A 23,500-nucleotide genomic window follows, 5' to 3' on the forward strand; every position below is an offset into this window, starting at 1 on the left:
AAAGACACAACTATGAAAAAACAACCACCTGATTTAAAGAAACAGGTAAAAAATTAGATCTTGAATCCTCAAAACCGTTGAAAGCTCCTATCTGTCTATGGAGCAGATTTGTGCAGGTGAGGATGTCCGCTCAAGAAGCAGGCAAAAGCCAATAAAATGCTAAAGTGCAATTTGTCTCAATAATTTTTGATATTGGTCCTTTATATATTTTTTACAAGGTGATCTTATCCGCACTTAACCTTTTTTTTTCAAGGGTGAATCAAATAATTTAATTAGTTTTCCTCATATCTAAAGTTATCCATGCCCCTTCCTTATTACATAGTTACATTACATAGTCAGGTTGAAAAAAGACACATGTCCATCTAGTTCAACCAGATGGACTTATTTATGTCCTTTCCCTTGCACCATTTTCAGTCCCAGAATATCTTTTTCATAAAGTGGTTCACCAAAGTGAACTACATGTTCTAGACAATGACTTGTTAATGCCTTTAAAATGGCAACATTATGTCTTTCTCTCTCTCCTGAGTATACAGTAAGCCTATTTAAATACAAAATGTATCTTGCTAGTTTTGGTACAGATTGCCATTGCATACTGTCTATATTTATAAGGTCGGACTGCATGTTGCATGCTGGTTTTTGTACCCTTGCAAATGATTTTACATTCACCCACACTGAACTTTGTTTTCTGTGTAATGTTTCTAGGACAGTTTGTAAACTGATCACGCCTCTCAAGGACTGTATTACACTGTAAAGCTTTAATTTATCTGCATGAGGCATAGAAATAGTAATGTTTTTAATCCCAAACTTTATATAATTTATAAATAAGTTAGAGTAGTGGTGCCAAACTAAAAGTTGGGGTACACCACTTACAACCTTAGACCATTCAGAGTATGAATTGTTGATCATGGTCTTAAAGTCTTTTCACTACAAACTGAAATTTCAAAACTAGTAGATCTTAGTTTACAAATTAGCCCTCTGTGATAAACTGTTCAGTCCTTCTTAAAGTGGTAGTAAAGTCTGATGAGATAAAAAAAAAAGGCCACCTGCGAGGCAATGTTATAATGTGCTAATATGCATCACCACTAGTATGGGGTCGCTGCTGAAAGGGCTTTCATTTTTAACCAGTCTTTCTTTCTGGGTTCTGATGATGTCACGCCTGTGCATGCACCCAGGGGGCTCAGCCATGGCACGGAGTTCTGAAGGTATGGCACGAGTATGCTCTGGTGACATCACTGGATGCATGCAGTGTACATATCTTCTAAACAGAGCAAGTTTAGGAGATATTTACTGTACCTACAGGTAAGCACTATTATAGGGGACTTTACTACCACTTTAAATAAAGGAAACCACATTTGTTTTACACAAATCTATTTGTACCAAGCAATCATTAAAAACTGGAAAAATTGTGGAGGAAACTATAAGCTCTAGATGCTTTATTTGCATATTTTTGACCATTTTAACATTAAGCATTTGAAATTGTGTCAATACTATGCTTGCACTTTACGTTCACACCAAATAATACCACTAAATCCAGTTGCATATTTTTCCATGGTATATGCTTCTAAACAGAAATAAAGAAAGCACATATGAAATCACTGTGAAAAAGTATTTGCCCCATTCCTGATTTTTCTTTTTTGCATATTTGTCACACATTTCTAAGGCTTTGGGACTCTAGTGAACCATGGCGAGAGCCATTATCCACAAATGGAGAAAACTTGGAACAATGGTGAACCTTCCCAGGGGTGGCTGGTCTACCAAAATGACTCCAAAAGCACAACGCCCACTCATCCAGGAGGTAATAAAAGAACCCAGAACAACATCTAAAAGAACTGCAGGCTTAATTTGCCTTACTTAGAGTCAGTATTCATAATTTAACAATAAGAAAAAGACTGGGCAAAAATAGCATCCATGGGAGAATTCCAAGGTGAAAGCCACTGCTGACCAAAAAGAACACAAAGGCTCATCTCACATTTGCCAAAAAACATCTTGATTACCCCCAGGACTTTTGGGCAAATATTCTGTGGACAAAAGTTGAACTTTTTGGAAGGTCTGCATCTCATTACATCTGCCATAATACTAACACAGCCTTTCATGAAAAGAACATCATACCAACAGTCAAATATGGTGGTGGTAGTGTGATGGTCTGGGGCTGCTTTGTAGCTTCAGGACAAGGAGGACTTTCCATAATTAATCGAACCATGAATTCTGTGCTCTACAAGAAAATCCTAAAGGAGAATGTCCGGCCATCAGTTTGTGACCTTAATTAAGCTCAAGCGCACTTGGGTTATGCAGCCGGACAATCATCCGAAACACACCAGCAAGTCCACCTTCAAATGGCTCAAAAAAAATTAAGGTTTTGGAGTGGCCTAATTAAAGTCCGGACTTTTTTGCTGTGGCATGACCCATGCTCGAAAACTCTCCAATGTGGCTGAATTAACACGATTCTGTAAAAGAGGAGTCTGCATAGCAATGTACAAAACTCATTGCCAGTTATTGCAAACACTTGATTGAAGTTGTTTCCACCAGGGGTGGCACAACTAGTTAAAAATAAGTATAATAGTTATTATGTTACTTTTTCACATAGGGCCATGCAGGTTTGGAAAGCTATTTCCCTTAATAAATAAACAAATTTAAAACTTAATTTTGTATTTAATCGGGTTATCTTTGTGAAATATTTAAATTTGTTTGATGATCTGAACTATTTAAGTGTGCAAAAAAAAAAAAAAAAATCAAGAAGGAGCAAATACTTTTTCACAGCACTGTAAATACTGGGTTAGGAAGGGAGCTTGTGCAGTTTTAAGTATAATGTTGATATCTTAGGACAGTGGTTCTTAACCTTGTTGGAGGTACCGAACCCCACCAGTTTCATATGCGCATTCACCGAACCCTTCTTAATTAGAAAAATAAAATATGATTTTTTTCAAACTCAAAACATAGGTATATATTATTTTAGGTATATATTTATACATAGGTGCACAAAATGAACAAAACCATTAAGAACAAAAAACATTAAAACATGATTTTCACACAAAAACATAATAATGAATATTTACTGCAAATTAGTGTGACTTCTGCTGTTGTCTTTCAGAGACCAGTTAAAAAATGTGCGCTTTATCTTGGCAAGTGCCACTCTCATGTCATTATCATGTCTGTCACCTCACCCTGGCCTGCTGTAAGGGGGGAGATCTATATGGGGGATGGGACCTCACCTCACCCTGGCCTGCTGTAAGGGGGGATCTATATGGGGGACCTGGGATCTATATGGGGGACCTCACCCTGGCCTGCTGTAAGGGGGGATCTATATGGGGGACCAGGTCCCCCATATAGATCCCCCCTTACAGCAGGGCAGGGTGAGGTCCCCCATATAGATCTCAGGTCCCCCATATAGATCCCCCCTTACAGCAGGCCTGGGTGAGGTCCCCCATATAGATCCCAGGTCCCCCATATAGATCCCCCCTTACAGCAGGCCAGGGTGAGGTGAGGTCCCATCCCCCATATAGATCTCCCCCCTTACAGTAGGACAGGGTGAGGTGAGGTCCGGACCCTGGCCTGCTATAGGGGGGGGGGGAATCTATAAGGGGGACCCCAGAGTGACCTAACCTCACTCTGGCCTGCTGTAAGGGGGGATCTATATGGGGGACCCCAGAGTGACCTAACCTCACCCTGGCCTGCTGTAGGGGGGGGTCTATATGGGGGACCTCACCTCACCCTGGCCTACTGTAAGGGGGGATCTATATGGGGGATCATGTCCTCCATATAGATCCCCCCTTACAGCAGGCCAGGGTGAGGTGAGGTCCCGTCCCCTATTTAGATTTCCTCCCTTACAGCAGGCCAGGTTCCCCATAAAATAGATCCCCTTTACATAGTCTTCTCAGTGTTCTCACACAGTCAGTCAGTCACTAGACTAGTACAGCCAGTACTACTCCAGTCCTACCTTTTTTTCCACCTGTGTTCCGACTCCCGATCACAGGCTAGGTTTTCCTCCTGCAGGCTGCAGCACCACTGTCACCACTGGCTCTCTGGCCTCTCACCTGCCGGCTTCTTCTGCTGCTGCGGCTGCCTTGCCTGGTGGTTCTCTCCCGCACTGCGCTGGGCGGCCGCTGCATGGGTTAGTCACTCCCCCAGACAGTCCCTCTCCGCACCGCACGCCTGGCCTGTCTCCCCCCCCCACCACCACTCCACAGTGGGCGACACTGGCTCCGGCTGGATCGGATTCGGCCGGGAGCCGAGCTGCACAGCCAGCAGTGAGAGTGAGCCAGGGGCAGAGAGAGCTGCGAGTGCGAGCGGACCCCGCGGCGGCGACGGCCAGCCTATCATAACAGAGTGAGTGACATGGCACTGTGGAGCGGATGCGCCCCCCCCAGATGTTGCGCCTGGTGCTGCCGCCCCCCCCCCCCCCCTGCACCCCCCACGCTATGACACTGGATGTTATGTATTTCCATGATGATGGCACGGAGCGGGAACGAAAGGACATGCCGGAAACTGGAGAAATAGTCTCTGACAGCAAATTGGTACTAGCGGAGGGTGTGCCGAACCCTCGAGACTGACCCACCGAACCCCTGGGGTTCGATCAAACCCAGGTTAAGAACCACTGTCTTAGGATAACCAATAAGCTGAAGGTACATTTTAAAAAGTAGGTTCTGTTACCTCATTTTCTTTCTTAGGATCTGCACTTCCTCCTTTGCTCTTCGGACAACGTCATTCACCTGGGCTTCCAGTGATGGAGTAGGAGTAGTAGGTCCCCCATTCACGCAGCGTGCATTTGCCCTTGATAGACTACGGCGCAAAGATTCATTCATAGCTTCACTCTCCACTAAACGTGTCCTGTGAGCAAAATAGCATATTGGAATATCTTATTATGATAATTGGACAATTTTAAAATTAAATTATGGTATAGTATTTAAAAAGGCTGTGCTTACTTGTTATTTACAATGCAGTATATCACCATTAAATATGCAGTTTTGGCTAAGCTGAGGGTGAAGGAAAAAGCTTTACCAAAACTAAGGGGACTGGTAAAAGAAAAGCATCTGCACACCCAAAGACAATTGTTTATCGTTTAACAAAATGGTCCAACTATCACAAGCAGTTATCAAAATCAGATGAGTAGTGAGCTAAGCTTGAACTTGCTGCTCATCTCCGTCCACTTCCCAAGCAGGTAAAATAGGGTTTTTGTACTTTTTTAAAAATCTTTTTCTTGGAGTCAATTGAGGAACACAGAAAGTCGATCACCTTCAGGTTATGCTGCTGTCTATAGGAAGACTGGACATTCCCACCTCCCCACTACCAGCATGTCTCAGTTTTGTAGCAAAGCAGTACCAAGGGAATGTTCAAAAACACAGAGGAGGGACCCGTCCATCAATGATCACAAAAAAAGAATTTTACAGTAAGTAGAAAAATCTTATTTTTTTTTTATCCATTGAGGGACACAAGAAATCATTCACCTTTGGGTGGGCAACAAAGTAAACAAATGCTAACAAACCCCAAAAACAGAAAACAGGGACTGGAGAGACTCAAAGAGAACTTGGAAAACAAGTGGACAGGTGGCCACCTAGCTAATATGGGACATAGTATCTTCTTGGTTGAAAAGTTCAAGAAACATTGGCAGATCTGGTAGAGTGCACTTTAGCAATAAAGGGTGGGACCCAATCCTTGAGACCATAATGTTGAATATTGGTCTTTCTGAACCATCTAGAGATGGTGGAACAAGAAGCTGGTACACCTTTATGGGGTCCATATAGGATGGCAAAAAGGGAATGAGTTTTTCTAAAAGAAGCAGTGGTTGAGAAGTAAACTCTCACTGCCCAAAACAAATCCAGGCAATGGAAGGAAAGCTTTTTTTTTTATGTACTGGAGCCAGACAAAGGGATGGTAGAATAATGTTCCAATTGAAGTAAAAGACAGAAACTATCTTAGGTAAGAAGGAAATCCTTAGGCCTCAACACCACTTTGTCATTGTGCAAAAGGGCATTGTGCAAAAGGGTTCCTTGCAGAATAAGGTCCCCGGTTCACAAATTTGCCGTGCAGAGGTGATGGCTACAAGGAATACAACCTTGTGGGTGAGGGTATAGGGGAAATGTCTCTAATTGGTTCAGATGACTGAGAGAGAATAATGTTTAGATCCCACAGAGTCACAGGGGAATAAACGGGGAGAGCTACATTGGAGACTCCCTGTACAAAGCCTGCTGATCTATGAAAGAAAGAAATGGCGGACACCTGACCCTTGAAAATGCTGAGAGCCAAACACTGGTCCAGACCCATCTGAAGGAAGGACTGGATCCATCCTGTAGAGAATCTCCTTGACTTTAAAGCCCAGAGTCTAACAGCAAGGGATGCATGCCTTTCATGCCCAATGATAGACCTTGCAAGAAGAAGACTTCTTAGCATTTATTATCATGGGAATCACTTATTCAGAGATACCCCTGTCTATCAGAAACCAGGCTTCAACATCCATGCCATTAAAGCCAACCACCATGATGCTGGATGATTAATTGGTCCTTAAGACACAAGATCCTGACAATCCGGTAAAGCCCACTGAGTGTCCACCAGGAGTTTTACCAGATTGGAGTACCACATCTGCCCGGGCCATTCCGCAGCAATGACGATCACTTGAATGTCCTCCATCTCAATCCTATGAAACTGAGGAAGAGATTTTATTGTAGTAAATGCATAGATCAGGGTGTACTGAGGATTCTTGTACCTGAAAACTGTCCTGTTGTTGAACCTGGACACCAAGAGGTCAAAGTTTGGTGTACCCCACCTGTGACACAGATCCTGGACCACCTCTGGGTTTGGAACCACTCCCCTGCATCCAGACGCTGCCAGCTGGAAGAAGTTTGCCTACCAATTGTCTACACCCTGTATGTAAACAGTGGATAAGAATGGAATGTTAAGGTCTGCCCAGGACAAGATCCCCTCTACCTCTCTTGCCATGGTGAGACTTATGGTTCTTCTCGGATGGCTGATATATATTACTGCCACGCCACTGTCTGACTGAATCTGGACTGGATGACTCTCCAACAGGGTGGTCCAAAGCTTCAGAGACAGCAAAATTGCCTAAACCTCCAGGATGTTGATTGGGAGATAAGATTTCTCTGAAAACTAGGTTCCATCCCTGACAGGGTGCCCATGATTCCTACCCAGCCTAACAGGCTGGCTCCTGTTGTGAGGATTTTCCTACAGACGGGAAAGAAGGAATTTCCCAATTTCAATGCCAGATTCCTGGGTCTACAACCAGGGACAGCCTGGTCTTGAGTAACAAATTATGCTGTCCAGGGGATTTAAATGAAGCTACTATCAGACCCATGACTCCCTTGCAAAGTGGAAAGTTGGACAATCCCTGGACTGGAGAGCATGAGTCTGGGATTGGGGAGTTTGAGATTTCTGCTGATGGAGAAACACTCTGGCTTAAATTAAACTCAGATACTCCAAATGATAAATCAGTTTCAGTGACAATTTCTGAAGGTTCCGTGGCCATCTTAATAATTGTAGGATCTGGACAGTCAAGGACATGGTGTCCAACAGCGCCTGTACTGACTGTTCCCTCAACAGGGGGTCATCTAAGTATTCCGCAATGGGGATGCCAAGAGTGAGGCATGGCTAAAACAGAGTCCAGCACCTTGGTAAACACCCAAGGTGCAGATGAGAGGTCAAATGGCAGGGCCCACAGCAAAGTGTAGGAAGGGCTGACATGCTGGAAAGATAGGACATGCAGGTGCACATCCTTGATATCTACAGAAGCAAGAAAGTTTCCCTGTTGAAAGGAGACAATGGAAAACCTGGTAGATTTCATGCCAAATTTTTGAGCTCAAATTAGGACATTTAGTGCCTTGAGATCCAAGATGGGGCAGATGTCCCCATTGGGTGTTGGAACTGTGAATAGGTTGGAGTACAACCCCCATAACCATTCTGTTACAAGAAATAGCGCAATGGCACCTTGATTCAGAGGGCTTGAAAGGCAAGACTGAGATCTTCTAATCTGTGTGGTGATACAGGAAGGTTGGCAATAAGAAACTGTGGAGGGGGCTGGCATGAAACGCTAGCTTGTAACCCCTGGAAACCACCTATTTCACCTAAGTACAGGAGATACAACTGGCCAAGTCTGATAATCATTCCCCCACTTTGGAAAGCTGAGTCACACCTTCGTGCAGAGGAAGTGACACTCCAAAGCCAGGCTTAGGACAGTTGCGCCCGACTGCTGAAATCAAAGACCAGCTGTAACAGTGATGCAGGGTAGGGTCTTGTTTGAAGAAAAGAGTGCTAGTAAAAATAGGTTAGTCTTTTATTCAGCAGAGCTGAAGAAGACAGCCATGCTCCTAGGAAAAAAAGCGAAAACACTGAGGCATGCTGGTAGTAGGAGGGGCTATCCTGGGTTAGCATACAGTTTTGGTTTGCCAGCTTCAATCCTCACGTAGGCGCAGTATATTCTGAAAGCGAATGACTTTCGATGTCTTTCAATAGATGAGTAGGCAACAAACTTTTGCTTGTACTTCGATCCTTCGCTACATTAAAGGATGATTTTGAATCTGCAGCATCGCTCACTGTTACAGGACTTATTCAGATGAATGGAAAAAAAGCGCTTCCCTGGGTGTGCCAATGACTGTTCACAGTTGCCCACACTGCATCTGATCCATTTATTCATTGCTACCAAGGAAATGCAGCACTCATCTGACTGTTATGGTTACACTGGTGATTAAATCTCTCTGCTACTGAGAGATTTAACTGCTTGCTGGCAGTGACCTCATATGCAGGACACTCAATATGATCCTAATACAATAACTGTCAAAAAACAATTAAATCTCTCAGTGAAGAGATTTAATTGCCTATCTAGTCCTGGGCTTACATGGCTGCTAGATTTATTGTATACCTGAATTATCACATAGCCAATGTATTCAATTAGCATATTTACCTCAGTTCTTCAATCTCATGTATATAGTTCTGTATCAGTGCCTGTATCTCTTCATTACTGTCACCTGATATGGGAGAGAAAGAAACATCATTACCTAATTTCCATTTTTAAAACAAAATATATTCTTGACAAGCTCTTATAAATAGGTCTGTAGAAAATCATCTATTTTTCTTGTCTAAAGAACAGTGACAGGTACAGGAAACAATATAATTCGGGCTTGCATTATTTTTATTGGACTTGTTATTGGAGATTGTAAAGACAAAAAACAGTGTTTAAATGGGGTTTAAGGCACAATATAAGATTATTTACACTGAAACACAGTCTTCAACATTGGCTTTAGCTGGTATCTTTGCATAGGTCAGATGACTCTGTCATGCTACTGCTTGGTCTCATTCATTTCCTGATTTTTATTTCTCTGATAATATTTTATGAGTGCAGTTTTCTATATTATATTTACAGTATGGTAATTATTTATCTATAGTCTATGAAAGGAAAAAAAAAAATATAAATATTTCTTACCAGCCCTTTGTAAAACTCTTGCTGCTTCTTGGCCAGCCATGCGGGTGACACGTGCATTAATAGCCCTGATGGCTTCTTGTAGTGCAGCCACACGAAGGCGCAGTGATGCATTTTCACTTCGTAGCATAGACAATTCTTCACACATATCACTTAAAGCATCAGTCCCAGGAACTCGATGACCCTAGGAACACATGATCATTATAACTGTTTGTGAACCCTGTTCTATCTGCACTGTTAATGTACTTCTGGCAATACACGGTTCACATAATCTACTAGATTTAAGTTTTTCCACAATTACACACATTTAACAAAATATAGCTATACAGTTTACATACATAAACATAGAAGTGAAGTCAGCGCCTTAAAATAAAATACTTATTTTTTCATACAGTTTACATCGTTTTAGGTGTTCTCTGCTAATAACTGTAAATACAGTGCCTTGTGAAAGTATTCGGCCCCCTTGAATTTTTCGACCTTTTGCCACATTTCAGGCTGCAAACAAAGATATAAAACTGGACAAAATGATCCAAACATTGGATCATTCAGAGATCCTCACTGAACTTCTGGAGAGAGTTTGCTGCACTGAAAGTAAAGGGGCTGAATAATTTTGCACGCCCAATTTTTCAGTTTTTTATTTGTTAACAAAGTTTGAAATATCCAATACATTTCGTTCCACTTCATTATTGTGTCCCACTTGTTGTTGATTCTTCACAAAAAATTACAGTTTTATATCTTTATGTTTGAAGCCTGAAATGTGGCAAAAGGTCGAAAAGTTCAAGGGGGCCGAATACTTTCGCAAGGCACTGTATGGCTTATAGAAAAAAGGAATACATGATGTAATATGTTCAATAAGCCAACTTACAGTTTTGTACTCCTGTAGTTCTAGGCGTAGCCGAGCCAGCTCTGCCCTTAGTGCCTGAACTTGTTGACCACTCTGCTCCTGGTTAGCTGTAACACGATTCTTGATGTTGCGTGCGCGGTTGGCATACTTCAAGGTATTTAATGTTTCCATAAAGTCACGATCAGACGGAGAGACACAGGCTATCATCATGGTCTGACTGGATGGAGAAACCATTAAAGAAAAAAGTATGTTCAAATGCTGTATTACAAAGAGGTTTTTTATTCAACACTATTTCTAATGCAATTAAGAATTTCAAATTAATCCGTATTTCAGTAATAGCAGTCATATTAGATCTTAGTTTGGTTTTGGACAATTTCTGATCATTTTGGTACCCTGTACTGGACTCTACATTGAACTACACACTGCGACTATAAAACACAAGTCGTAGGTGCATGCATTTCACGGTATTCATTGGCAGACATCTGCAGTACAAAGTAGCCATGCACATTGTGAAAAAAAAAGTGGGTGTACAGAAAGTTGATGAAAGGTGAACACTTTGCAAAACAAAGACGGCTTAAAGCTGATTTCCAGCTTTTAGTAAAGATTATTAGTTTGTTTGGACCAAACTTCGCTAACAAATCTGGCTGCTCATTACGACCCCCGGAAGCAAGTGGAGATTATTGGAATAGTAGTGTCGGCTTCAATGAATTCCAGTTTCCAGGGGCATCGACCAGGTAAGGGTGTGACCATAGGGTGTGGTATATTAAAACTGGAGCACACAAAATCTGGTTCAGCTGTGCATGATAGCCAATCATCTTCTAACTTTAGCTTGTTCAATTACGCTTTGACAAAAAAAAAAACGGAATCTGATTGGATTCTATGCAGAGCTGCACCAGATTTTGCACACTCCAGTTTTTAGTAAATCCCCCCCATAGTTACATTAGTCCAAGATAGAATAATGTAAGTATGTAATAATATGCCATACCTGGAATTCTTCGTTCATATTTTGAATTCATGCTCCACTTTGGAGCCCTCGCGAGCTAGTATACTATAAGTGACCATCCACTTCTCCTTTACCTAGAAACAGCTCTGGCTTGGTACCAATATTAAACACGTTGGTACATATAACTGTACTATACTGTATTTTATGTCAGCTAGTAATGCCTATATTCACAAACCGCTACACAGGCAATGTTTATACATATAAAGAGGTAAGAATACTAGACAAATCAATAATATACAAAGTTACCTAACTATCCATGAGAGTGAAATGCATCTTCCATTTAGGATCATTCCCTGCAATCATTTGTTGAACCAGTATAACAATCTGAATCATACATATCATTCCCAAGTGCATTCCCTACAGCCGGCTGTATGTCGGTGTTAAAAAAAATTAGCACATTACTAAGAAAACTATGTTAGCAAGAAAAAAAAGGGTATAGTAGGAAGGTAGACTGAATTACCTGTTACCTCCCAATGAGTCCTGCAGAAGTCGGGTGAGTTTTGAATCTCTGTATGGAACATGAAGAACCTTCTTGCTCTGATCTCCCAAAGCACTGATTACATTCCCCAAAGCAAGCTGCAGAAAGACAAAATTGTTAGTTATGTACTGCACCTAATGGTACTGCTAACCAGTCATAGAAACCAACCAGCTCTCTACTCGCTGCCCAGCCTGACTTCTGTACTAAGGTTGAGATCCTTTCATCTGATGGGTCTGATGCTACTAGGTTTCAGTTACTTTCACATACTTTATGTGAGCTGCCTGTTTGACCAACCTGCCAGATTTCCTTTTGTAGCCTATTGCTTGTGTTTTCCAAAGCCCGGTAATCCAGACACTCACTTTAGAACTCATAGTTATGCAGTATGCACAGGAGGACAGCCCTACTAGTAGTGATCCTCTGGTGAATGAGAGAGTTCAGTTGAGCTTTTCTGGGACCTAGATGGAATCTCTGCAACTCCAGGAGCGCTAGGGGACCCAGGTCCAGTAACCAGTGCTCTGGAAAGACTTAAGTGTCTGTCAACACATGGTGCAGTTTCCAGCAACTAAGCAAGGCACCCAGAAGTGGTGTGTCCTCATATATCAGTGCACCCTGGCAACAGTGTGCTTGTGCTGTTGAAGGATCACAGTGCCAAATTCTGGAATTGATCATATTATCCCAGTATTGGGATAGCAGTGGCTTTGCAGGACTTGGAAGATCCAAGCAGTTAGGCGCCAAGTCTGTCACAAGTCCCCAGCGGTGGGGCATCCAACCTGTTTCCAAACCCTGGTGGTGGGGCACCTCATCTGTTACTGACTCCAGTGGATAGCAGCGCTCACAGGACTAGGATTTTCCAACAACTTCCGGTATAACAAGAAGATGGATTCTTTTAGTACCACACAGAGTATCAATTTGCCTTACATTAATCACTTTCAAAGAACTGTTTGTTTTTATAGATTTCACAGGAGCGCCAGAGGGCAATCTGGACTTTGTCAACCAGGCGCTGCTCTGTTAGGAGCTGGAACACCTGTTGGTGGTGCTGTTGTAAATAGACCTGAAAAGTGTGTAGTGTCCATTAGTGGGTGTGACCCCCTAAAAACTAGGTTCTGTGGAAAGACTATTCCACATTTTCCAAGTAATGCTAAAGGCCCGTACACACGTACCGATCGTCGGCATACAAACGTCGGCGGACGAAAGATCTGCCGATTGTACGCGTGTTAGTATGGTGCCTCCGACAGATGTCTGCGCACAATCCGCGGACAAAAGTCTTTCTTGCAAACATGAAAATTTTTGTCTGCGGACACCAGAACGGACGATTGTTCGCCTGTCAGTACAGAATTCGGCCGACAGACCGCAGATTTGCAAGACTGGGCATGCTCAGAAAATTAAAAACACAGGGAAAGTTAACCATTACATGACATCACTTCTGCAGTCAGCTGAAGTCTGCAGACAAAATTCTTGTGCTGTCCTTGTGCTGTCTTTGCACTTTTCAACAGACACCGACATCCCGGGGAGAAAAGAGGAACATTTGTATGCCGACCATCGGTACGTGTGTACGGGGCTTTAGACTACAATATTCCCTCCCAATTTATGTGTTGGAGAACAGTCCTTACACTGGGAAATTGGCTGTTTTAAAGTAAGTGTCGTTCTGGCATGTATTGGTTTTTCTTTATAGCTCACACTAAGCTAAATCATGTGACACAGGTTTTCCTAAAGAGGTACTTTATCCATAACAAATTGATAAAAAATAATGTTCTTTAGCAAGGAACATACATTCAACATTAATAATTATACGACCAAAATGAATTTGTGCTGTAAATTGCCTCCAGCATTGCTCCTGCTTCTTCTTGCCGGAAGCTGTCATTTTGCTCAAGTCCAGACCCCTGAACAGCAGTAAGGCTGGGTTCCCACTGAATTCTAAGCAGCTCGCAGCAGGGGGTCCGGTGCGTCAAGGTTTCAGGTCCGAATTAAGTCAAACATTCATACCTGAAATGGACCAGAGGACGCACAAGACTTTTCTGCAAGCCGCTCCGCAGTGACACGGAGTTGTGTGAACTGGCTCCATTAAGAGCCGGGCACAGTCTTTGGGAAAACATCCAATTGGCAAAAGTGTGAACCCACCCTCAATTATAAAGCAGAACTAAACCCATCAATTTAATAATTTAAAAAAACTGTTCCATTTCTGGAATGCTGGGATTGCTAACTGTCACATTTGCTTGTGTCCTCAACCAAACTATCAAACGGCTGGTGTTATAACTGATCACATGTGCAGCACCATGGCAGTTGAAGATCAAACAGAAGCAGCTTTCTTCGCTGTAAAGGATTGGAGGGTTATATTGCACTTTAAGGCTGTCAGCAGATCAGCCTCTACTAACTTTGCAGTACCTAAAAATGCCTAAAAGTGGAGAGCAACTGAGCATATGCAGTTTATTACTGAATTTTAAACAGTATAGAGACGGGGGGCCGGATTTAAAGAAACTGCAGCTTCAAACATCTATGACGTGTTTCAGTTTCGCCGCGTTCAAATCAATTAACTGGCGCTGCGGCGAATTGGCGAGTAAAACAGCAATAATGAATTCCGCCGTCAGCGGGATTCACTTACGATCGCGGCTTCGCCAATTCGCAAACTTATGTCTTCCTGCTTATAACAGTTTCACATAGCGATGTGGGCTAGTGGATTAGTGCACACATCACATGTCTGTAATTCATCTCCCTCTGCTGTAGGTTCGAGGCTTACCATCTCCACCTACTTTTTTTATTTTCTTTTTTTGTTTATATTGCTAAAATGGAACGGATTACATCATATATATTGCTAAATAATGTTACACTCAGAAGCGCTTGCAAGCTTACACCATTTTAAGTGTTTTTTTGATCTTGTCTGTGTGTCGAATCGATCTTATGAAGGAAAGTACCAAAGGCAAGTGACCAAACCCCTACCCTACTTCAGGGCAAGATGAAACCTCACAATTTTACCATGGTCTTCTTCCCACATTCCATACAATGTTTAGTTCTTTAGCTATATGTGCTTTTTAGCCTTAACACACTCCATTTTTTCCACCATACAGCTTTATTCTGCACAATAGCTAAGTGCTTTGCAACTTCACTGCAGTTCACAACGTCATGGGTTCAAATCACATCACTACACTTGGGATCTCTTTTCACTCTCATTTTTTTAAACAGTTTTTTTAAACTATCTTGAATTTGGGGGGGGAGGGGGGTGTCCTACCCAAATTTCAAGCACATCAATGGAAACAACACAATTTTGATTTTATGAGTGTGGTCCTAGTTTTATCGAGATGCAATTCTTTACATATTTACCATGGTTCTTACAATTTCTTGACCAATAAACATAGGTGTCTGATATTGGACTCTCTCCATATTTCAACAACACAGGCCCTCATAGTCCAACACTACATTTGCCTCACACCTCAACACAACACTGTCACATCCCTACTCTACATTACAACCCCTCACATCACCAGTACAAGCAGCATGCAAAGTGCAAAACTCCGGCCTTGGCAGCTTAATGGGCCATACACTAACAATTTGTCTAGACTTTTTCCTGTAGACTTAACCAAACCATATAATAGAAGCTCAAACCTCAACACTTTCAATTTGGATGCAATCAGGCAGGCCCTTGCACTACATAGAAAATGTCAATCGGAAGGATAAAGTCTTCTCTAAATCTTACAGTGTGGATGGCCCTTTTGTCTGTAGGCACCCACACAAAACAAAAAAACACATGTTCAATTCTAATGTATTTATTTATTTGAGAATGACAGCAGAAGGAGGGATGCAGCAAAAGAATATTGTCACTCTCCAGTCCGTGTGCCTTTACAGCGCCAGACCACGATCTTTGCTCCATGGCTACGGGATTCTGATGTCTTCCACAACTTCCGGCAGAGTTCAGAATCCATTCTGCACCTCTACCAGCTCATAGGGGACAGGCATGGCAAGGTTGCTGGGCAGCTTCCAAGCCACTTTCGAAGTTCCAGGGTGTTCATGTTGGTCATTGGCCATGTGCCTTACCAAATATCCACTGACCACAAAAGAAAATGAGTGGAGTCCATCAAGGTGGGTTTCTACCACCTACACCCGCAAGCAGTACCACTCCTGGAAAAATAAAACAAAGGATAAGACATTTCATTATGAAAATCACATCTTAATGCCTGTTTGCTTCATTCTGAACTTCATTTAATTTCGACATCACGAGTGAAATAACACATTTTATGCCAACTTACACAAACCAGAAATCATTAATGTAAACATTTGAATACACACCTGTGACGCCAGACAGCCCATCACCACAGGCTTCCCATGGTACGTGCCATGATTCCAAGATGTTGATGTTCTGGAAAATTACAACACCATAAGATACCAAGCAGCCGTTCATGTTATCAATAACTACACAGGTGGCATAGACACAAATAAACACCTGCCAGCTCTTCTCAGCCCTTTACACTATTCACAATACCAACATGTTTATGGTTAGAGGTGCATGTTTTTGCTCAAGTAACACAATTTTACCAATGTTGACTACACTTTATCTACAATGGCAAGTGTCATTGGCAGATGATAATCACCCTCTGTCTCCCTGTGAGTGGCACCTCTGCTAACTAGCTAATTAATACACATGCCCTATCTTGACCGGTTACAGTACTTACATGTAAAGTGGCTAGCAACCAGGGTATTCCGGGTGGCCATACCGGCAGCGGTGCTCCGCCGCCTGGGGGCCGCCGGCTGACGGACCTCTGGCTCCCTCTCCTCCGTCAGCTCCCAAGAATCATCCCGGGCAACGCACATGTTGTGCAACACGCAGCACGCCAGGATGATCTTGGAAGCCTTTGTAGGAGAGTACAGGAGTTCACCCCCAGGCCGGGCCAAGCAGAGAAACCGGGACTTGAGAAGACCTATGGTCAACTCAATGATACTCCGGCTTCTCCGCAAGGCCCTGTTGTAATTCCTCTCTGCTGGGCCCTGGGGGTACCTGATTGGAGCCATCAGCCACGTCAGCTGCGGGTAACCAGCATCCCCTGAAAAATAAGAAAAATATACATTAGTTATTCATATCATGTGACTTTAGATGACTCCTCAAAATGGGAGACAATTAGGCATTTTACTAAACAACCTGCTCGTCTGTTTGCAAAAAATCATATGAAACATCTCAACTCTGTCTAACTGCCTAAATCACTAATACAAATGGGAAAAAGGACACACAAAGTGGTGGGTTTCTCTTGCAAGTTACAACTTGGCCCCTATTCTGTTCCTATTACATTAGCCTAGGTCTTACTTCTGGAATATATCTGCAACTAGAGTGAGGAAACCAATATTGACTCACTTATGCAAAGTACTTTGGGGATATGGCAATACCATTGGAATCATTTGTAGGTTTTCTTTGGGTGGCTAGAGGACACCATTTACACATTGGTTAACCACCTTCATTGGACTCAAAGACAACTTTGCAAATCTTTCTTTTGTGAGCTGCTAAGCTGCTGATCTGGTTGTGTGTGAACAGCCTGACAACTAATAACACATCCATTTTAGGTAGGCTTTGCTTAAATCAGGGTGTACACCGATGTAGCTTATTCCTATGTCTATGTAATCTTACAGTTTATGTTGTTAAGACAAAATACTTTACCAATAAGCCACCCTTCGGGCATTTGTCCACTTTCAAACACCTCGTACAGAGTACTGGTTCTTAACATACTGGAATCATGGCACGACCCTGGGTGACCAGTGTTGACACTCATGATGCGCTGTTTGGCGTCACACACTAATTGGACGTTCACAGAGTGGTACTGCTTGCGGTTCCGGTATTCACTTTCGTGGCTCCTTGGGGGCCTAATGGCTATGTGGGTGCCATCGATTGCCCCTAGGATTTGCGGCATGTGTGCCCGCCGGTAGAAACCCAACTTGACTTCATTCCACTCATTTTCATTCTGTGGCCAGTGGATAAAATTGGGCACTATATCCACTATGGCATTAATGACCAACATGAACACCCTTGAAACTGTGGGCTGGCTAATGCCCATGATACTTCCCGAAGTGGCTTGGAAGCTGCCACGCCCTAAAATATACAAAGTGGCCAGCAATCTGGCCATGCCGGGCACCGCATGGCCGCGCTGTGTGTCCGGGTCAATTTTCTCTGCTATGAGCTGGTAGAGGTGTAGAATAGTTCCTCGCTCGAGCCGGAACTTCCTCCTGACATCAGAATCCCGCAGCTTGTCCAAATAGATCCTTGGAGCAAAAATGCGTGGCTGGCGAGGTAAGGGCACACGGACTGGAGGTGCTGCTGCTGAAGGTGCTGCTGCTGCTGCTGCTGCAGCTTCCCCACCTTCTGCTGCCTCCTGTGCCAGGGCCTCCTCAAACAAGGCACCAATAAATGCCAGCATTGCACCATCTAATGCGTCTGGGATATCGTCCTCCATTTTGAACGCGCAAATTCGCGAATGCGCAGATATATATAGAAACGGCCGCTAATTATCACACCTGTGAGCCAGCTATAAAAGGAGCACATGGCCAATATGGCTGCTGGATGTTATAGATCGATGTTTCTTATGTGCTAGCAAGACCCTGTGACCCACAACCTACATTATCTGGAGGTAAGACAATTGTATCTCTCTCTCCCAAAAAAAAGGAAGGAGACAATTTGTACTTATCTTGGGTGTGCTTAAGTTGTCTATGGTGAATCCCCTCCAACCCACAATAGCTTGGGAACCCCTCAAGTGTCTTTTAATCATTGGCAGTTGGCCCCATGTGCATGTGGTTTGGACATGTGTTTTCTCATGTTTGTTAAAGGTGTGCAGTCTAGATTTGGCATCTAAACCTGCCCCCTTACCTTCCCAGCTTCCAAAGACACCATTTTTGCTTTCCTGATAACTGTAATTTATTATGTGCACGTATGTAGGTCATGCGATTTCTCATGTATGTTTAATGTTTGCAGCCTCCTTTTGCCTATAAAGGATTACACCACCACCACCACCACCACCACTGTGTTTGTGACATTAGGTAAGTGTTTGGAGGGCCTCGTGTGATTTGTACCCCTATGCGTTTTCTTATGTGTTTTTTTTTTACATTTCTTTGCAGCCTCTTCTGCTCTTTAACACCACCACCACCACCACCACCACCACTGTGTTTGTGCCATTAGGTAAGTGTTTGGAGGGCCTCGTGTGATTTGTACCCCTATGAGTTTTCTTATGTGTATTTTTTGTACATTTCTTTGCAGCCTCTTCTGCTCTTTGCCACCACCACCACCACCACCACCACCACCACTGTGTTTGTGCCATTAGGTAAGTGTTTGGAGGGCCTCGTGTGATTTGTACCCCTATGCGTTTTCTTATGTGTTTTTTTTTTACATATCTTTGCAGCCTCTTCTGCTCTTTGCCACCACCACCACCACCACCACCACTGTGTTTGTGCCATTAGGTAAGTGTTTGGAGGGCCTCGTGTGATTTGTACCCCTATGCGTTTTCTTATGTGTTTTTTTTTTACATTTCTTTGCAGCCTCTTCTGCTCTTTGCCACCACCACCACCACCACCACCACTGTGTTTGTGCCATTAGGTAAGTGTTTGGAGGGCCTCGTGTGATTTGTACCCCTATGAGTTTTCTTATGTGTTTTTTTTGTACATTTCTTTGCAGCCTCTTCTGCTCTTTGCCACCACCACCACCACCACCACCACCACCACCACTGTGTTTGTGCCATTAGGTAAGTGTTTGGAGGGCCTCGTGTGATTTGTACCCCTATGCGTTTTCTTATGTGTTTTTTTTTTACATTTCTTTGCAGCCTCTTCTGCTCTTTGCCACCACCACCACCACCACCACCACTGTGTTTGTGCCATTAGGTAAGTGTTTGGAGGGCCTCGTGTGATTTGTACCCCTATGCGTTTTCTTATGTGTTTTTTTTTTACATTTCTTTGCAGCCTCTTCTGCTCTTTAACACCACCACCACCACCACCACCACCACTGTGTTTGTGCCATTAGGTAAGTGTTTGGAGGGCCTCGTGTGATTTGTACCCCTATGAGTTTTCTTATGTGTATTTTTTGTACATTTCTTTGCAGCCTCTTCTGCTCTTTGCCACCACCACCACCACCACCACCACCACCACTGTGTTTGTGCCATTAGGTAAGTGTTTGGAGGGCCTCGTGTGATTTGTACCCCTATGCGTTTTCTTATGTGTTTTTTTTTTACATTTCTTTGCAGCCTCTTCTGCTCTTTGCCACCACCACCACCACCACCACCACTGTGTTTGTGCCATTAGGTAAGTGTTTGGAGGGCCTCGTGTGATTTGTACCCCTATGAGTTTTCTTATGTGTTTTTTTTTTTACATTTCTTTGCAGCCTCTTCTGCTCTTTGCCACCACCACCACCACCACCACCACTGTGTTTGTGCCATTAGGTAAGTGTTTGGAGGGCCTCGTGTGATTTGTACCCCTATGCGTTTTCTTATGTGTTTTTTTTTTACATTTCTTTGCAGCCTCTTCTGCTCTTTGCCACCACCACCACCACCACCACCACTGTGTTTGTGCCATTAGGTAAGTGTTTGGAGGGCCTCGTGTGATTTGTACCCATATGCGTTTTCTTATGTTTTTTTTTTTTTTCCTTTTCTTTGCAGCCTCTTCTGCTCTTTGCCCACTACTACCACCACCACCACGACCAAGTCTGTTTGTGCCATTAGGTAAGTGTGTTCTGTAACTGTTCACTAATTATACTGTATATGAAGAGCAATCTGCAAATCCTGTTTTTTCTGTTTTCTCTTTTGTCATTTCAGATTTAGGAGTTTGGGGCTCTTTGCTGCTGCTGGACAGCCAGATTCTCTGCCCACCTCGTGCTCCCATGGCCCCACCCACTGGAAGGATGAGAAGGGCCAGGGGGGCCAGGGGGGCCAGGGGGGCCAGGGGGGCCAGGGGGGGCAGGGTGGGCAGATCGTCTGGCTCTGGTGTGAGGGAGGCTCCAGCTGTATCCATGAGGGAGTCCACCATCCCCATCCCGGAGGAGGAAGCCGGGGGAGGTGTTAACACACCAAGTGGACAAGCTGGCTCTTCTGACAGTAGTCCTGGAGCGGGTCCGTCCACCAGAGTCAGCTTGTCCACATTAACCCGGCTTCCCCGTTTCACCCACAATCAGTGCTGTGCCCTGGTCCACGCCTATATGGCCAGATATCAGGCGATACATGGGACCAGGGCCGCGTCTTACTCAGTAACAGAGAAGAACAGATTGTGGGATGAAATCCGGGATGCTGTAAATGCACTGGGTGAAGCACCTCGCCACCGTGACAGTGTGCGGAAGAAGGTCAACGACATCTGTGGGTCCGTTCGGAAGAAGCTAATTGCATGGGCTGCGGAGGGTCTTTATGACCGTCAAGGTCGGCTGGATGAACGTGCACGAAGTTCTCTCTGGGATTATCAATTACCTTTCTTGAACATCATAGGACCCGATACCATCTTTCCCAGAGAGGACTTAGATTCGGATGCTTTGCACCGAGGTAGGATATTATCTTGGATGTCAATTGTGTGAGTTGTTTGGAAAAGATTAACTACTATCCTATGTGTGACATTAAGAGAATGTGATACTTGCCCTTCCAATTGTCCTTTTTTTGTTTTCCCCAACCTGCAATTTGTTCATCTGTAGCACGGATCTCAGCCCCTCCACAGCCCATGCAGCTTGGCGAACCAGACGGACTCACAGGTGTTGACATCAGTGCTGACCCTCCTCCTGGTAGGTCCAATATCATACTGTGCCAAACAATGTAGATGTTTTTTTTTGGCCAAGATAGCTCATATTGCTATGTCCTTTACAGAAGATCCGCAGCAGGGAACACACCCAGTGCAGCTAGGCCTGGAGGAAGGTGTTGGTATGTCTAGTCAAATAATGTTTTTTTGAATCTTATTAACCCCATTAACACACATGTTTTTTCTTAGGAAAGAGTGTTGCCTTTTAGATGTTTACCCTGCAAAACACAGTTGACAGCATTAATGGGTGCCGTCATTAGTAGGCAGACCAAGCCTTCTTAACCTTTGGGAGGGTTTAGCAAGTGTCCTATGAGCCCAGGAAAGCACTTTTGAATGTTTGGCCTCAATGCTTCATTCATGAAGCTAGGAGGGCAATCTGGCCATAATCATTACTGACTAAGGTTATGTACTAAACATGTTTTTTTTTTTTTTTTTTAAAAGAACATCAGGCCCCTCTTGACGTTGCAGCTGGAGTTGGATCAGGAGCTGGCGACGATTCTGCATCCAGTGCTGTGGTATGTGATATAAGGGAACAAGGTGCACATGTAACATTTCAATGGTAGCATTGATTTTGGACTAGATGTGGCTTACATTGTGTGTGTTAAATTAGTGCTATGACATTCTGACGATGCACCAGCACAACAAGAGTTCTATCTTGAACATCAGGGAATTATGTTATAATTTGGTGTGCCACTAATGTTCCAAAAACATCCAGGATCTTTAAAGTCCGGCCCGTCTTTGATTTTCCAGGTCCAAATTCATGGGTATCGTTTGGTTGGGTTGTCCTCTAGCCGATTGATGGCAAGATTTTAGACAACATACGTAGATGTATAAAGTCATTGGTGTAGTAACAGATTTACCAAAAGCATAAACAACCTACCACACCAGGGTTAATTGGGAACACCTTCATGTTGAATCTTTTTTGCCTTTGTCATATTAGTCCTACCAATATAATATGTACCCATTATCAGAAGTGTTGCTAGCTTGGATAATCTTACAATGAACAAGTACTCATTAGAAGCACATCAAACTTTTCAACGTTCTGCTTGGGGTGTTAAGTTGTCAAACTAATCTGAAATATTTAGTCATGATGTTTGATAATGATTTGGTCTATTTCTTCTGCTTTCAGGTAGCCTTAGATGCAGAGGGATTGTCACCTACCCAACTTCGTCCATCTATGCTGGATGTAGCCGAGAGGCTGCTTGATGAGTATCAGGTCCAAAATGAGTTAAGGAGGCGTACTCAGCAATCTACTGAGGCAGTACGTCTGCTCGGGCTCATACAGGAATCTGTAGCAACAATGGTACAGGTTCACCAGGATATGTTACAGGTTCAACAGGATATGCGTAACAGCTTGGTAAGTTTAGCAGACCAGCATCAACGGGATCGGCAAAGTGTTGACACTCAGGTGCTGGCCACACGCCAATGCCTGTTTGGATCTGAAGATGCCCCATTGGCAGAGCCCTCCCAAACATCTCACTCACCTGCCACTGCAGGTTGTGGTAGTGGGAGGGTAATGCCAGTGTTGGCCACTTGTCAGGCAGCTGGGGATGGGACAATTCCTCCTGTAGCCACTCCTAGCACTTCACACTCCGTTCGGACTCCCACACCCCTCAATGAGCAATCCTCCTGCACAACCTCAATGCGCACTGGTTCCACAGTACCCCTTCCACCTGACTACATTCCCTCCACACCTTTATCACTTCACTCCTCCCCAGGCCGTTCTTCTTTTTTGTCACCAATGCGACATGTCGTTTGCCCCCGCACCGTGGACCACAACAACCAATCAACCACCACTCCCCACACATCTTCACAACCCTTGCACCACCAGCAGCATCAAATAGCCTTGGAGCAGCAACGATCCCATCTCATGGTAATGGCACACGTTACCCAAATTCTTAGGCTGAGCACAGAGCAGATGGGACTATTGGCACAAGATCTTCAGTCTGGGACATTTCCAGGGTTCAACACCCTGCATCAGCAGCAGCCTCAGACACAAGATCTGATTCTAATGGGCCACTTTACCAG

General features: G+C 43.7%; 1 protein-coding gene across 5 annotated transcripts in view; it reads right to left on the reverse strand.

Annotated features, from left to right (window-relative positions):
- The window catches only part of KIF21B (kinesin family member 21B), a 212,120-nt gene that overhangs the window by 81,127 nt on the left and 107,493 nt on the right, over positions 1-23,500 (reverse strand). For all 5 annotated transcript variants that reach the window (XR_014224915.1, XM_082245371.1, XM_082245372.1 and 2 more), the window contains exons 7-11: positions 11,729-11,844; positions 10,287-10,482; positions 9,425-9,605; positions 8,906-8,969; positions 4,648-4,824 (exon numbers count right to left, since the gene is read on the reverse strand). Coding sequence is in view for 4 of the 5 variants with exons in the window: in XM_082245371.1 (XP_082101497.1) it covers positions 4,648-4,824; positions 8,906-8,969; positions 9,425-9,605; positions 10,287-10,482; positions 11,729-11,844 (734 nt within the window). In the remaining variant the exon portion in view is untranslated. The remainder of the gene's footprint in view (positions 1-4,647; positions 4,825-8,905; positions 8,970-9,424; positions 9,606-10,286; positions 10,483-11,728; positions 11,845-23,500) is intronic.

This window comes from Pelophylax lessonae, assembly GCF_965119305.1.
Source record: "Pelophylax lessonae genome assembly, chromosome: 2".
Lineage (NCBI taxonomy): Eukaryota > Metazoa > Chordata > Amphibia > Anura > Ranidae > Pelophylax > Pelophylax lessonae.